The following is a 16,822-nucleotide window of genomic DNA, read 5'->3' as shown; positions in this document are numbered from 1 at the left end:
GCAGGACACTCACCGTAATGTGCTTGGAAGGCCTGGGGCTTCACCACCTGGCTGCAGTGGCTGCACATGACCAGGTAGAAGTCATCCTGCGCCGGGCACTGGCCGAATATGGGCATGTCTGCGTTCACAGGGGTGGGGACAGGAAGCAGAAATGTTAAGATTAGCAGAATAAAGAGAAGGTTAAGGCGCACGTCCAGCTCCGCTGACGCTGAAAAGTGTTTTCCTAAGTGTGGTGAGACGAGGTGAACGGGAAGGTCACTCGCTATACCGTCACAGAAATGTTAACGTGTGGCAGGGTTGCATTTTTTGTGGCTTTATGAATGAATGCTGCAGATGGACAGGGGTCAGACAAGGTCAAATATTACCAAAGAAATAAAAGCATTGCAGTCAGAGAAAGAGCAACACAGACAACCACAAGCCCAAAGAAAAATGCTACTTTGTGTGTGTGTGTGTGTGTGTGCGTGTGAGACAGAGAGAGAGAGACACAGACACACTCGTCACTACAGGCCATCAGTCTGGCTTACACAAGGACACAAACACAGTAAGGGGATTTTGTTGATTTCCTTTTCGTAAAAATAGTAATAATAAAAAAAAAAAATCACAAAGAAGTGAAAGTGTGTGTGAGTGTGTCTGCCTGAAAAAAGGGTTAAGACAGAGAGAGAGAGAGACTGTTCATATGTTTATGAACAATAAATGGTGTGTGTATGTATATGCATATAAGTAAGAAATTGTGTACTGGAGCAACTCTGTGTGAACAGGACAATGTGTGTGTATGTGAGTATGTGTCCGAGCAAGTGATTAGCCAAGGGTTTGAGTATTAATGTGCATGTGCATAATAGTGACTTACACCAACAATACACAACGAACAACTCGCAGGGAACTCCCTCTTAACTACAGATCCAGTACCATGGCACCGCAACGACCTGGGTGTGTCTGCATTATGTAACTGGTTATTGTTTGTCAGCATCTGCTTCCCCCGGCGTGAAGTAATACAACTTCACAGTGGCAGCGGTGGCCTGGCGTGTAAGGAAGTGGACTCAAATGCTGAACCGTCAAGGTGCCACATAGGTCCCCTTGACCAAGGTACCGTGCCCAGACGCTGCTCCCCGGGGGCCTGGGCTGCCCACTGCTCACTAAAGATGATGGTTAAAAACAGAGGACACACTGCGTTGTGCGCTAGCTCTTATCAACAATGGTAAAATCAATCACGTTAGCGTTTAGTGTTGGATAATAGTAGCCTTGATAGTGGCATTACACCGTGATAGTGGCTGTGCAAAACAATTTTTTAAAAGGAAGAAAATCGTTCTAAATCAAATCTCTCAAATCATGTTCAATTTATTCCTATGAATTTCAGCCAAGACAGCTGAAATGTTCAATGATACAAAGCGCTAACGTGCCATTTTTATGCCTTTTGCTGAGGAACCCAAACGTTCAAAGTGCTAACTTCTCTCAAACAGAACTGTTCTGAAGCCAACGAAGACCTTATTTTGCACCACCCAATCGCTTTCACTTCAGTCATGTGCCTTCTGCAGAGAAACCTCCAATGTTATATATGAAATTGTGTATTGATCCTCAATGCAAATTTTAACCATATTTTCAGCATAAATCTCCTTTCACTTACACTTATTCTTGCTTGTTTTGCAGATTCAGCTGAATGGGGAAAACTAACAACAAACGGCTAACAAAGTGCAAATTTCTCATTGAAAAGGATTTCTATCGAAATTGTTCAGAATTCGTTGCAGGCCTTTACATTCTAAATCACATGTAATAAATGTATGGTCATGATTTTTGCTGAGAGAACCAAAATATTCTACCATGCGAACAAATGGCTAATTTCTCCTGAAAAGGATTTCTCCCAAACAAAACGTTTAAAACAAGTGGCTTTATCCTCATCCCATTTCACTTTTTAAGAACTGAAGTGTCAAACGTTAACAAACCGCTGCCAAAAATACGATCTCCACAGTACTAAACCCACGAAAGCTACTGTTTTAAGTTCATTTTTTAAGTTCATTTCCTGTCTATTGCTCTTATTAAAACAGAGAGGAAAGGGACGCCATTGCCTGACTTTTGACACACTTTGCACGTTAATCTCCTTTATTACATAAATAAAGGATAATCTGTGAGACAGGCAGCAGTCAAACTTCACTGTCACCCGAGCTGCAGCTAATTACGCGGCAAGATTAAGACGCGCGCTGAGAAGCAGAGGCGAAGCCCTCGAGGACGTCCCCAAAAATCAGGGGCACTTAAAAAGACACCCAGTACCTCTTGAAGCAAGCTCACCTGAGCGCTTATGCAAATAGGCGTAAGTAGAGTATTTTAACCCAAGCGACCCACGCTTTACACCACGCAGCAGTCCAGCTCCACTTCACACAGATCCTGCTGCTTCTTTCAAGTCCAAGACACGTTCAGTGACATAACTATCACAAAAGACGGGGTAACCCCCCCAAATAACATTCAAGAGATCGTGTAAAACAAAACCAAATCCTCAAAGACAATGGAATTGAAATGTGGCAGCATTAAATCTCACACACACAAGCTACAGAAATAAATTATAATAATGATAACATTAAATGCCTAATAAAAAGTAAAAGTGTCTCTTTATAATATAACATTAGAAATAAAACAACTGAGCCTTCTGGGCAGCCTAGAGCACATAGTGCTGCAACAGAAAAGCACAGAATCACACAAACAAAACTAATGAATGATATTATTATTATAATTATTATAATTGTGACTAATACATGTTGAATTGTCCCGGTATCTAAATTAATTCAGCCTGGCCCAGGAAGCAATCAGTATAAGTAAATGAGTAAGTGTGCCAATCCTGCTGAAGTCTAGTGAGTGACTGGTCTGATCCTGCGAGTTGTGATTGGCTGTGCACTTCATTTACATTTACAGCATTTATCAGATGCCCTTATCCAGAGCGACTTACAATCAGTAGTGACAGGGACAGTCCCCCCCCCCCAGGGACACAATGGTAATAAGAGGTTCATAGGCGAGTGTGTTACCCACTAGGCTACTACCACCCTGTACCACACTTCAGGTTGGAGTAAAGAGTTCAGGGGTTTTCCAGTACATTTCACTTACACTATAGGTCAGAGGTGTGGGCCACACTCAGATTTTCTGAAAAGATTTTCTCTACATTACATTTACAGCATTTATCAGACGCCCTTATCCAGAGCGACTTACACTCAGTAGTTACAGGGACAGTCCCCCCCCTGGAGACACTTAGGGTCAAGTGTCTTGCTCAGGGACACGATGGTAGTAAGTGGGGTTTGAACCTGGGTCTTCTGGTTCATAGGCGAGCGTGTTACACACTAGCCTACTACCACCCTGTACATCTAGCATGAATGTCCATGTAGGAAGCATACACCTCAATGTTGGCCCTGAACATTTTTTTATTTGAAAGCCATGTTATTCAGATATCTTTCCCTAAAGGGATATAGTCATATTGGCAAAGAACAGATGGCTCTTGATTGAAAAAAAAAAAAAAAAAAAGATACCGTAAATACATAAATAATCCCTGGGTCTTTATGCACTGTTACATTCCTCAGGACATCTGTTAGAATTTAAGCAGAACTCACGACTGAAGATCACTGAGACCGAAGAAAAGTCATTTACAGCTACATTTAAAAAAATAATAATAATAAATACATTTTTAAAAAGGCCCCCGGCCTCCTTGGACCAATTTTACACTTTATTCCCACAGAGATAGAAGCAAACAAACAAAACACAGCATTAAAAAGAATCAACAAAGTGACACATAATATAAAAGCAATTTAGTGTCACATCTGAACCTAGAGCTGCATTGCCCCTCACTTACCAACACCAAGCCATGTCTTTTGTCCCCAAATTAACTTGCAATGCCAGGAGAGAAGGGAGACGATCCTCTCAAATTTTAACAACATAACATAACAGACCAACATAGAAAATCAAAATCCAACACATTAAATTAAAAACTAGGGATCGTCCTTAAAAACAATGCAGCGAAAAGGAATCAAAAGTAAGCAGTCACAGTTGTGAAGAAAATACAGATAAGGTTTATGAATATTTTTGGAATATTTTAGCGCCGCGTCTGAGCCACAGGCACGGCTAAACAGAATCTGGTGCGACAAGAGCCATGTGTTGATTCCTCCCTTCCGAGAGAAGGTGCCTGTGTGTTAAATTTCACTCACTTCTCAGCAAAGGGGCAGAAATTCACGCAGAAAGGACTACATTCCGGTCGAGCAATCGATGGCCGGAGGAGAGAGAGAGAGAGAGAGCACGTACGAGACCGTCCCCTGGCTGTCAGTGATGAACGAGCCCGGCGAGATCAGCAATCTGCGGCCCGGAGTGTGTGGACACTCTTCATCTACCCGCCGCGCCATGCCGCGCCACGCCAGCGACCGAGGAACCATGGTCAATGAGATCGCTTTTTACCGACGACCGTGCTCCCGAGTCGGGTGGCGCTTACCGGAATAAATAAAGCCGAGGTGTAGTCACAAACAAAGGGTCCGCGAAGAACGCCGGCAGAGGGGCGAGGAGGTGGCTTCACCATCAGGGTCGAGACCACAATTACTTACAACAGAATTCTCACTCATTATTACTGCATCTGCAAAAACAATCTCATCTTCACAATAACCATTTACATTTACAGCATTTACCAGACGCCCTTATCCAGAGCGACTTACAAATCAGTAGTTACAGGGACAGTCCCCCCCTGGAGACACTCAGGGTTAAGTGTCTTGCTCAGGGACACGATGGTAGTAAGTGGGATTTGAACCTGGGTCTTCTGGTTCGTAGGCGAGTGTGTTACCCGCTAGGCTACTTCCACCCCGTGGCCTTTTGTTGTTAACATGTAAGAACTCAAATTTCCGGCTTAATACAGGACAGAACGTCCCCACCTTGAAAGCGCGCACAGTTTACCGTTAAAAGACGCTGCACATACGCTGTTCTCTAAATGAAATGTTTAGGCAAAGATGTTGAAAGAAGGGAAGAAAATCGCGGTTCGATTTGGACAGAACCGCCCCCGTCACACGGCAGGAAAGACCGCGGGAATCCGGACGACGCGATTGCGGGAAGTTCGGCGGAGAAAGCGAAAGTGGAAGAGTAAAAAGGGGACAGGCCGCCAACAGTTCCCAGCACTCCCGCCTGGTCGCTCCATAACTGGTAGTAGTAGTAGTACGGGTGGTAGTAGCCTAGTGGGTAACACACTCGCCTATGAACCAGAAGACCCAGGTTCGAATCCCACTTACTACCATTGTGTCCCTGAGCAAGACACTTAACCCTACGTTGCTCCAGGGGGGGACTGTCCCTGTAACTACTGATTGTAAGTCACTCTGGATAAGGCCGTCTGATAAATGCTGTAAATGTAAATGTAAATAACTGCCACCAGAAACTGCGTTTCGAAAAGCCCGCCGCGAGGACTAGAGGAAGAGAGGAAAGTGGCAGATTCCGGCGCGACTCTCGACGTTCAAGAGCACGTTTAGATAAGTGTCCCGACACGTACGGTAATTCCCTCCAAATTGAAAGGCCCGAGGGAGGCGGCTTACGCGGAACATGCATCAGAGAGCGTGTGCCTCACAGTGCTCAAGAGACGGAATTAGTTATACGTTATAGACGTCTACAGACGTCTACAAATTTACCATCGACCTCGAGCTTTGCTCGCACTCACACGAGTTGCACCGCGTATTCACACGAGCTGTACGCCAGTCGGGGCGGAGAGAGGAGCAGAGCCGGCACACTCACCGCGTGGCCGATTCATTACGGACTTACAATAATTAGTCTCTTTCGATCGGGTCAGATCGCACCGTCAAAAATTGACCTGCTTAAATGAAAATAATTAGCATGAGACGACACTCGCAGCCGTCCAATAGGAACGGAGGGCGCCGGCGTTCCCACTGGACTGGCTCACGCGTCAAGCACTTCGTTACGTTGTTGATCCACGCCGGTGAGATTCACTTGTTACCTCAGTACAAAGTGAACAAAACCCATACACACGCACGAAGTTCAGGTTCAGAATGAATTTTTTATTAAAAATAGACGATACGCTGCTATTTCAATGCAACTACGGAGCGCGTACGTACGCAGAGATTCGCAGAGCAAACTATTTTGAGGGAATAACGCGACCAAAGCCTCCCGGGACCCTCTCAAGCACGGAGCCAGGGAATTTCAGCATTCCAGCGAACATGCAGCCGAAAGGCTTTTACACAAGTTTACAACAGTTTTAATGAAATCGTTTAATCAGATGGTCCTGTGCTGTACTGTACTGTTAATTTATCATATGCGCATGAATACATGACGTATATTTTAATCACGGCAAGTGTAACGTCAGCCATTTTTAGGGCCATTAACAGTTGCTGACCTTTGGCCCACACTTTGAAAGTGTGCAGTTTACTGTGCTGTCTGTTTATATGCCGGTTGCATGGTGGTAGGTGAGGTGCACTTTAGGCACCCAAAAACACACCTTTCGGCAGGGAAAGAGCACTCACCGTCTCTGCAGAGCCGCATGGCTTCTCGGTTTTTTCCGCACTCTTTCAAACTTTCCTCCGATTCGGCACCTACAGAAAAGAAGAAGGAAAAAAAATAATAATAAAAAACGGGGCGATCGCGTTCAGTCGGGTCAACAGTTCCACTCGCCCCGTGCAGCTGCTGTTGCTGCTACCAGTCAGCGGCGTTGCTTAAATACCCCCCCGACCACCAAAAAAAAAGAAAAAACCCCAGAAGCAGCAGCAGCAGAAGAAGAAGCTGCTGCCGCCGCCGCCGCCGCCGCCGATCCGCGGCGCCTTGCCGGGGCCATTTAAACGCACCGGCTCGGCGCGCGGGCCACTCACCGTCGCACCCGTGGACTTTCGCGGCATCGACCCAGCTGCTCCACGGCTGTCCCGGCACGATTTCTGGACTGGGCAGGGACCTGCGCTCCGCAACAGTCGCCATTGCTGTGGAGGCTTCTCCCCGCTGGAGCTGCTGCTGCTGCTGCTGCTTCAGCTGCCTGGCCGCTCTGCGCTGCTCCGCCCTGACGTCATCATCGGCCCTTTCCGACATTCTTTCCGCTACAGTGGAACAATGTGACAAACCAGCGCTCAGCCGCCGTGTTGCCAGGTCCGCCCGATCCTCGCCACCTCGCGATTTTTTTTTCTCTTAGTTCTGGTTTCCGGGAAACCAACATGTGACATCACCAATTCATTAAAACAAATCTGACTCTCGACACCTTACCTTCCACAGTTTTACACAGCTGGACATTGCAATAAAAGCATTTCTAGAGGCTATCGCGACAATCAATAAAACAAAAACTATAGATGGCTTTCGAGGTAATTAGTAACAAGTCCACGGATGAATATTTGCCAATTGGATAAAATGATCTTCGACGTCAGATTCTATAGGCTTGCCTGTTTACAAAGACGTAGTCGCGCGTCTTCTCGCGAGATCTGGCAACCCCGCTCCGCGTTTGAGCGTCCGGGGTTCTAAACAGGCTTCCCTCGTTGGCCGGCGCCGTCGTGCAGCGCCGGTTCCGTTTCCACCGACGAGCCTGACGCCTACAGGCGGCCGCGACACCCCCCACTCCACCCGGCGCCATGGCGCACCGGCCAACGAACAAGTTAAAAGAGGAACTAATAACCTGACTCGCGGGAAAGCAACAGGCGGGGCGCTTTAAACACCAAAACACGTCGAAAACAATAAAAAAATTCCAATAATTTCTCAAAGAGTCAGTTAACCTAGTCATTAATTATGATCGGCACACTTTAACACTGTGTTTAATATTAAAATTAACGTATGTAAAATCACAGTGGAACATTTCATTATGATTATTAATCTATTGTTCACACAACATGTTACGACTTGCACAGATAAACAGATCAGAGTCAAAAGGTGTAGCAAAAAAAAAAAAAAAGCAATGACGATCCAGTGATCTGCAGTTGTAGGTTCAGAGTTGATCCCACCTTGAGTGGACTACTGTGATTGTACCGATGGGTGTGGCAACAATAAACCCCAGCTATCTTTTCCGTCAAGATGTGTTGGCAGTCACAAGTTCAAACCAAACATACTACGTTTATATTTGTGGCATTTTTCAGACACTCTTATTCATTTACATTTTACATTTATCAGATGCCCTTATCCAGAGCGATTTACAATCAGTAGGGACAGTCCCCCCTGGAGTTAAGTGTCCCTGAGCAAGACACTTAACTCCAGGGGGACTGTCCCTGTAACTGCCGATTAGCGTCTGAAAAATGCAGTTTTGGTAAATGACGCGGTATTTTGGTACCCTCGGCCAAACAAAACACCCTGTGGTTGCCTTCATTCTTGCAAAAGCAACTCTTGAGAGTTTTCTATTGGGGATTAAATAGTAAGCAGCTCTACACCATCAATGCAGGCCGCGGAGCGCAGCGGTCAGGTCCATACCTTGTCAAACGTGAAAGGGGGGGGGGGGGGGGGGGGGGGTGTTCACTTTGTCGAGTCAGTAGCTCTTCATCAGTTTGGCTGTTAAGAGTCCGCCACACAGTCTGGACAGGTAATCTGAGGGCGAAGGGGAGGACAGAGAAAGTGGTTCAGATTCTCTTCCCGGGGCGTCACCTGTTTACGTATCAAGGATACCGCATGGCACTGCTAAGAATGGATCTGGCAGCGGCTTTGGCGTCTACAGCTACTTATGGAGCTACCTGTCGCTGCAGAGTAATCCAATCCAATAAGCGGCCATCCCTGGCTAACCGCCGGAGAGTCCTGCAGTTAGCAGCTCAATAATCCTCGTCAGGGATGAACAAGACTGGAAACGTTGAAGAAAAAAAAAAAAAAAAAAAAACGAACTCCGCGGCCACTCCCGTCGCAGCACGCGTTACATAATGCCCGTCCCGCTGCGAGATAAATGGCCTGCTTTACATGCATCTACAGGTGGAGGATTTGCCTAATTGTCCCTAACGGTGTGCCCGTCAACCCTTTGTTTTGGTTTAGTTTTACTAAACAAAAGTTTCAACAGAGGATTTTGAGAATCAAGTATCAAGTTCTTTACTGATTTCCATCCTTTATTTGTTGTATAAAACATCCCTGTTTTAGAAATAGAACTTGAACCCGAATATAACCCCCTTTGCACAAGGTGCAGACACTTTGACGCCTCTCCCTTTCTTTCTTTTTTTTTTTAAGTTTAGTGTAATTTAACTTCAATCTCTTTTATTTGTTTGTATAAATGCACTATTGGGGCCTGCATGAAATGTTTATATTGTTATATATGCAATACATTTCTCTTTTTAATCTCGGTTAACCCATATAACTACAACTGTATTCTAATCATACTTTTAATATTGGAATTTTTAATGAATAACACACATATTTGTAAGAGGCGTTGCACACACCTAGCTTATATAACATTATTTCAACATTATATGAATGTTATTTGGATTTTTATTTGCAGCTGATCAAAAATATTGCCTAAAATGAACGTTTATTCAGTCCAGGGTCGTTACAGACATGCTCACCTGCAGGTCTGTAGGTCAGCATCTATCAACGTGACTTTTGACAACATGAGCACACACCGCTGCAGCAACGTACCTCGCCTCGAATGTGAATCTGAAGCATCGTTAGTTCAAGGTTGCACGCTGTGCTCCAAAAAAAAAAAAAAAAAAAACTGGTCGAGAAAATTATGAAAAAGTTTTGACGCGGGGTCAGAAAAAAAAAATCACCACAACACAATATTATTTTATCACCACAATACACTAGAAGCACTAGTTAACTTATTAGCCTGTCAGCTTGTTGGGTCAGCCAGACAGCCATTTGGGATAGCTGGCTAGTTAGCATAGAGCTGGACGTCTAACAGAACAGCAATAAGAAGCTATTGTCGGTAAAACAAAAAAAAAAAACAGACTTTTCTTACCAGCGTCCTGCGCGTTACAGAAGCAAGATTGCCCCCGCAAAAGAATCAGATGTGTGGACCGTGGCATACATTTAAAAAGGAGGCCCGTGAAAAAAAAGAGGACGAATGCAATGTTCAGTGACTGTGGAGGTCTTCACCAGGTGCTTCCATGTCTGTTTACCAGGCAGCATTCTGGGACGCGGACGTCACATCACCCTTTACCCGCACGCCTGCACGTCCGTTCGGGGCTTTCTGGCCTGTCAACGCGCGCTCCTTAAACAGCTGTGGAGGACACGGAAACTCACGCCATTTTGTTTCATACGCAGGGGGGGACGTTACATACAAGAGTGACGATCGAATCGGAGCCACAATGGCGAGATCAGTACCTCAGTTTCACGAATTAGGGCGACCCCGACGCTGTGGACCTGCTACTCAGTTCTGACCAATCGGCGCGGCGAGACTCCAAGGCGGGGCGCCCTTCCAGCCAATAGAATTTTGTCTTATGCCCAGGTTTTCAATAAAGTTTTTTCTCACTCCACAAGCCGTGAAACTACAACAGACAAATGGGGACAGTTACTGATGGTGAGAGCATTTATTAGGTTTAGTAAGTGTTTTTGTCTCTTTTCAAGATCGCCTGTTTTCAAGACGCTTCATTCGTCGGCACCATCCGGTTTGTGCCCCGGTTAATAGAAACACCGCGCAAACATTGTTAGCAGGCTAGCTAGCGTGCCTTAGTCTTTTGACAAAAATGAGAATCTTAGCTTTTTTTTCTTATGTTCTTACAGCGTCGTTGGTATTTACTGTAACGCTTAAGTCAGCATACCAATCACAAATCTATCGTAATGTGTTATATGTTATAAGACGAGGTTATCCGCAAGCGTCTGCTTATTGACGGCGATGGAGCTGGGGACGACCGTCGCATCAACGTGCTGCTGAAGAGCTTCGTAAAATGGTGCAACTCGACCGGATCTCCCGAGGAAGGGTAACGCAGACATGCAACGTTCCCCAGCACGCCGTTTCGGTGCCATCTCTCGCAATTCATTCATTCATTCATACATTCGCTCGTTTGCTAGATTTACCCAGTACCAGAGGATGCTGGGAAGCCTGACACAGTGCGAATTCTCCATGGGGAAGACCTTGTTGGTTTACGACATGAATCTGAAAGAAATGGAAAACTATGAAGAAATCTACTCTGAGATTGGTGAGGGCTCGCAGTCTGTATGCTTTCTGGCCAAGTTGCCTGTTCCACAACCTTCATCAGTTCAAACATCTCCATCTTCTTCCATTTAGAACGGAGTATATCTTCTGCTCATGAGAAGATAGCAGAGTGTAAAAAGGAGATTCAGCGGGCTAAGAGGATCCGGAAGAATCGGCAAGGTATGAGCTTGCTGAACACAAACTATAAGATTTAGTGTATGAAAATAGTTTATTTATTTATTTATTTATTTTGTATCTTTTAAACAGAGTATGACGCTTTGGCCAAGGTCATACAGCAGCATCCAGACCGGCACGAAACATTAAAGTGAGTGTTGTTCAATCTTCTGCAGCAGGTACCATCTCAGAGTTATTAGCAATCTTAAAATACAGCTGTAGACGTTAACCAGAATGTCAGACAACGCTGCTCGTGTATCACTTTCCTGAACTGGTGTATATAACTGGTGTATACTTTCCTGATGTATGTTATGTGCTGAGTGAAGTATGCACATTAATGTTTTCTGATGACATGTTTTCATCCATGACCACAGGCAACTTGAGTCTCTCGACAAAGAGCTTCAGAAGTTTTCACAGATCAAGGAGAATGTGGAAGACAAGGTTCGAAATCAGTGCAAGATTATAAGTATAATTATTGACTGCAATAATTAAGTAGCTATGACACCGGTATTCTGAACTAGAGGTGTGAACCTTCACTGGTCTCACAATTTGATTCGATTACGATTATCAGTGCCTCGATATCGATGCATCGCGATGCAACCATGAAATACGACCTTCGCTTGCCCCCGACTTTGAGAATTGCCTGACCCCCTTGAAACCACGAAAGAACCCCGACTGGAATTTCCTGGCCATGACCTCTGCCTGACCTTGAGCCTGCCTGATCCTTCGGTTAAGACGTGAATCCATTGACCTTCCTGCCGACCAATACGTCCTCCCGTCCAGACCACTCTCCTGGACCATCCTGAAACCCGCTGTCTTTCGGTTCTCTTCCGCCTCGGTACTTCCCACAGATCCCGAAGCACGTCCACTGCTTCCTCCACGTCCTCATTCCCTGCCAGTCTCTCCCTCACCAAACAAACACGTCCAGTGTCCTCTCCCGGTACGACGGCTTGTCCCCCCGCCCATAGTATGTCTGCAAGTGCGTCACCGGATTCCCCTTGTGACAAAAACATTTCTAAAAACCCGCATTCCACAAGTCCGAGGACGTCTGACCACCCTTTTAGAACCCTTTTTCAGAGCGACTTAGTCAGTAGTTACAGGGATGGTCCCCCCTGGTGCAACTTAGGGTTAAGTGTCTTGCTCAGGGACACAATGGTAGTAAGTGGATTTGAACCTGGGTCTTCTGGTTCAAAGGCGAGTGTGTTACCCACTAGGCTACTACCACCCATTTGAACTATCGCTTAATTCCTCCACAGCCGAAAACATGCAGGTGAATATGAATCGTCCGGAGCAGTTTAGTGAGTCCCTCAGAGGGAGATATGTTAAACAGTTCTTTACAGAATATCATTTTTTTTTCCCCCCCAAATTCAACTGAATTAAACATCCCATTTCACACGACTATTATTTACAACTTTTGAGACTGTGTACAGTTACAGCGCGAAAAATCTGCGTGTTTTCCTAAATGTCGCGTCGTAGATCTCTGGACACTCAGAGGAGGGTCCATTTCCCCTCTGTTCCCGCTTCGTGTGTGCGTGTTTCGAAGTGGCAGAAAGAAAACACGGCCGCTGGGGTTCTGTTTGTCGCGCGAGAATCTGTCACGGCCGCCGGGTGCCGCGCAGCGTTAACGTTCCGACCCGGAGCGGCGGCGTGCTCTATAGATCAGGCCGCCACAGTCACTACCGGCACTTTTTTTTTTTTTTTTTTAAAACGAGAACCTTTATGCCGCTGCCAGAAAATCCCCAAGCAACGTCATTATGATGGGATCGATTATGTTCTGCACTGCATCGATGCAATGTGTGCACCGCGATGCATCGATTATACGATTAATTTCAACACCCCTATTCTGAACACTGCTTACTTGAGATATTTCCATGTGCTATTGTAAATCAGGTAGATTTTGTTCTTTTGTGTTCACATTTCAGTTTCACAATATCATAGTTCACATGCTTTTGCTGTAATACTTGGTCTTAATGCATGCTTTTCCATTTTTATACCCAGCTGGAGCTGAGGAAGAAGCAGTTTCATGTGCTGCTTAGCACCATCCAGGAACTGCAGCAGACGCTGGAGAGTAAGATTGATTTTTGTCACATTTCTGTCATGCATGTTTGATTTGTTTGTTTTTATATTTGTAATATTGAGGTCAACAGCAGTCGCACAAGCATTTCACTGCATATAATAGCGTGTATGACTGTACGTCCAATTACACATTTTTTTTTTTTTCCTCATTATTTACAGATCATGAAAAGTCAGAGAATGAAGATGCCCAGGAAAGTTCGATGGAAAATGGAGACTAACATCCTTTTTTTTGGGGGGGGTCTTTTTATATATGGATTAGCAGTGTGTTAATGACTATTAAAACAAAAATTAAAATACACACCTGTGTGTTGACCCAGTATTGTAAAGTGTAGGTTTATATTCACAGGTTTCTGGAAATAATGTGAGTGTTCTTTTTTTTTTTTTTTTTTTTTTTTTTTTTTTTCCCCTCCTTCTATCCCCAAGACATGCAGAGAAAGTGTTTTTCATGGAAAATGTCTATTTCAATTCAACAGTAATTTAATCACAAACCAAATTCAACCTTTTCTTCTTCAACACAAGGTGGCAATGTTTCCTTTTATAATTTCCCCAGAGTTTTTTTGTTCTGTAAATTGTGTTGTGTAGAAACATGCAAAACCTTAACGATTAGCTTATGATCCCTTTCACATATACTTTTAACCCATTTGGGTGAGACATTTTGGCACCTCCTTTTTTTTTTTTTTTTTTTTTTTTTTTTTAAACCAATTATCTTTGCTGTGAGTGGGTGGCACACTATTTCTGTCTGTAATTTTATAGTACTATTGTACTAAGGTCTTTTTATTCTTTTCTTATGACAAGACATGCATTTTTATATATTTTTTTTTTCTTTTCAATACACTGCTCAAAAATTAAGGTAATCCTAAGTCATCCTAGATCTTAATGCACAAATATTCTTGTTAAATGCTTCTTTAAGTAGTTTAATGAACTGACATCAAAATCACACATATCGATGGAAATCAAATTAATCAACCCATGATCAATTTAGAAATGGGTCTGGATTTGGAATCACATTCAAAATTAAAGTGGAAAAACACACCACAAGCTCCTCACTCCTCAAACTTTGATGTAATGTCAAAATGAAGCTCAGTATGACCTCCCTACAATGACTGGATATGCTCCTGATGAGGTGGCAGATGGCCTCCTGAGGCATCTCCTCCCAGACCTGGACTAAAGCTCCTGGATAGTTTGTGGTGCAACATGGCATTGGTAGATTGAGCGAGACGTGATGTTCAGGTCCGGGGAAAGGGCGGGCTGGTCCATAGCATCAATGCTTGGTGACACTCTCCAGCCACATGAGGTCTAGCATTGTCTTTCATTAGGGGAACCCAGGGCCAACCGCACCAGCAAGTGGTCTCACAAGGGGTCTGAGGATTTGAGCAGACGCATGCACATTTTGTGGCCTGCTGGAGGTCCTGCTGCTGGGTTGTTACCCTCCTCTACATCTCCTGATGTACTCGCCTGTCTCCTGGTAGCACCTCCATGCTCTGGACTCATCCTGGATGAGCTGCACTACCGGAGCCACTTGTGTTGGTTGCAGACTCCGTCTCATGTTACCACTAGAGTGAAGGCACCACCAGCATTCAAAAGTAACCAAAACATCATAACAGCATATCATCCTAAATCTGAGGACACATTTGCTCAGGGACACAGTGTTAGTAAGTGGGATTTGAACATGGGTCTTCTGGTTCATAGGCGAGTGTGTTACCCACTAGACGTCTACCTCATCCAACGTCGCTCCAATTACGGTGTGTTGGGGGGAACATTGCATTTTCCCTAACCCTGTTCTATCGTGTGAGAAGATGCTGGAGAAGCTGACCATGGAGAAAGGCCCTCTGAATCGGGGGACAGCGCCAGAGCTATAATGAGCAGCCCGATATCCATATAATTAGTGGTGGCGTGTCACGGAGCAGCTGGCGCGTGCCTTAACGTGATTTCACTGATTTGAAACAGGCTCGTTGTGTTGACGAGGATCGCCATCGCTCAGGATTGTGATCTGGGATCCGACGTCCACTTGGAGGCGTAGTAAAAGATGCCTTCCTGTGTCCTCCACCCAAAAAAGGCTCCAGAAGAGGGCGGGGGGCTGTGCGCAGCAGCGCTTCAGGGTTACGTGATTGCTTTGATCTCCCTACCATGGATGAGGAGCTATAATAGCATTTTCCCTCCACCCGTGTGACGCCGTCCCCACGCGGAGGCCTGAAATTGTGCCAGACACATCGCCTCTTTGGGCCTGGAGAGCTGAGACCAGCACCTTGGTGTCCATGGCTTCCCGCAGGTCATAGCCCTCAGCTAAGAGGAGAGATGTATAACATGTACTCACGGAGCCACCCGTGTTATTATATGCATAAAAATGGCAGAAATGGACTCCTTTCATTGGAGCTTCACATGCAACACTTTACTTATGGATTTACTTATTCATTTTTGTATATTATTTATATATATTGTATTGTTATTTTTGGTTGTAAAATGATATCTTAGTTGCATTTATAATGAAAAGTTCATTATAAATGCAACTGGAATCATATCAAATCGCAAGTTGAGTGCATTCCTAGTGATATGAAAAATATGCCATTCTCTCCTTTATAACAAATAACTGTGTTGTAAATGCTGGCATGTAAAACGTAACGTTGTCAGGACACGGACTCGTTTCATTTCGTGGCGGCGAACAGCCTGTCACTGCGGCCTCAAGGTGTGTCTGCACGGTAAACGTACCTAAAAAGAGGGACTCCGTCCCTTTCCTATGCCACATTTCTGGACATGATCTCAAAGGAAACTACCTTTGAATGACTTGGCAAGCCATTAGTCTTCCTCTGGTTCCTGCTTCCCCGGCACAAGCTGTTTAATCTCAGACAGGTGAAAGCTCCATGCATAATTTCAGAGAATTAATTCAGGCTGATTATGTTCAAATATGCATCTTTTTTTTTCTTTCTTCGATTGCTCTGGGAGGGCTGCCATACACGATGGGGTGTTTAGCATGCTGCCATGCCCTCGAAATGCCAAAAACAGAGTCGGTAGTCGGTGTGGCCGCCTGCAATCCAGTCCCCCAGTTCAGGTAGATGAATTGCCAATCGTGGGGAGGACAACGTACGGCACTGCTGACTTTATACCCTGTGGAAAACTTTCCCAGCGTTCTCAGCTTTGTGGGATTTGTGTTGTCTTCAGCTCTTTTCGGTGCTGTGAGGCGATGTCCCCAGTGTCCCCGGTGCCCATTGGTATGTCACCGGGGCTTAAGTCTGGGTAAAATTAGTACCTGTGTTGCCATGCTCCTCGGCCCGCTGTGGGTCAATTTCTCAAAAACAAACCCGGGCTGTATAAACATTACATTTACATTCATTCATTTAGCTGAAGCGCTTTTTCCGGAATGACTTGGGTTGATTAATTAAAGGGCGGCATCCCATGAGCAACAGATAACCGAGAGTGAAATTGCCACCTTACCTACATAATGATTGGAGTTCATATTCCACTGCTCCTGTACTGACGCATGAAGGTCAAAGAACAAACGTAAACTCTTGACAACCAAACGGTTTGTTTCTAAAGATGCCATCCCTTCTACTCTAGGAT

At 45.0% G+C, this 16,822-nt stretch overlaps 2 protein-coding genes across 4 annotated transcripts in view; one reads left to right on the top strand and one right to left on the bottom strand.

Moving 5' to 3' along the window:
* atxn7 (ataxin 7) overlaps positions 1–10,128 on the bottom strand; it is a 28,489-nt gene extending 18,361 nt beyond the window's left edge. For 2 of the 3 annotated variants that reach the window (XM_028999265.1, XM_028999268.1), the window contains exons 1-4: positions 9,842–10,128; positions 6,813–7,031; positions 6,471–6,539; positions 14–118 (exon numbers count right to left, since the gene is read on the bottom strand). In XM_028999265.1, coding sequence (XP_028855098.1) covers positions 14–118; positions 6,471–6,539; positions 6,813–7,031; positions 9,842–9,908 — 460 coding nt within the window. In that variant the 5' untranslated portion in view covers positions 9,909–10,128. Of the gene's footprint in view, positions 1–13; positions 119–6,470; positions 6,540–6,812; positions 7,032–8,379; positions 8,402–9,841 lie in introns of those variants that run through there. The other variant, XM_028999266.1, reaches the window with a different exon arrangement.
* Positions 10,129–10,330: 202 nt separating this feature from the next.
* Positions 10,331–13,565, top strand: thoc7 (THO complex 7). The gene is made up of 8 exons (XM_028999003.1): positions 10,331–10,402; positions 10,682–10,802; positions 10,894–11,021; positions 11,111–11,197; positions 11,285–11,342; positions 11,566–11,632; positions 13,190–13,259; positions 13,427–13,565. Exons 1-8 carry the CDS (start codon positions 10,384–10,386, stop codon positions 13,483–13,485), a joined length of 609 nt encoding a protein of 202 aa, XP_028854836.1. The 5' UTR covers positions 10,331–10,383; the 3' UTR covers positions 13,486–13,565.
* Positions 13,566–16,822: the final 3,257 nt, after the last annotated feature.

This window comes from Denticeps clupeoides, chromosome 12 (genome assembly GCF_900700375.1).
Source record: "Denticeps clupeoides chromosome 12, fDenClu1.1, whole genome shotgun sequence".
Lineage (NCBI taxonomy): Eukaryota > Metazoa > Chordata > Actinopteri > Clupeiformes > Denticipitidae > Denticeps > Denticeps clupeoides.
This window is presented reverse-complemented; position numbering and strand designations above follow the sequence as displayed.

Excerpts from the sequence above, each read along its gene's own strand:
- thoc7 (XM_028999003.1), top strand. Across the intron at positions 11,198-11,284 it reads GATCCGGAAGAATCGGCAAG|AGTATGACGCTTTGGCCAAG; the intron begins GTATGAGCTTGC and ends TCTTTTAAACAG. Across the intron at positions 11,343-11,565 it reads GACCGGCACGAAACATTAAA|GCAACTTGAGTCTCTCGACA; the intron begins GTGAGTGTTGTT and ends CCATGACCACAG.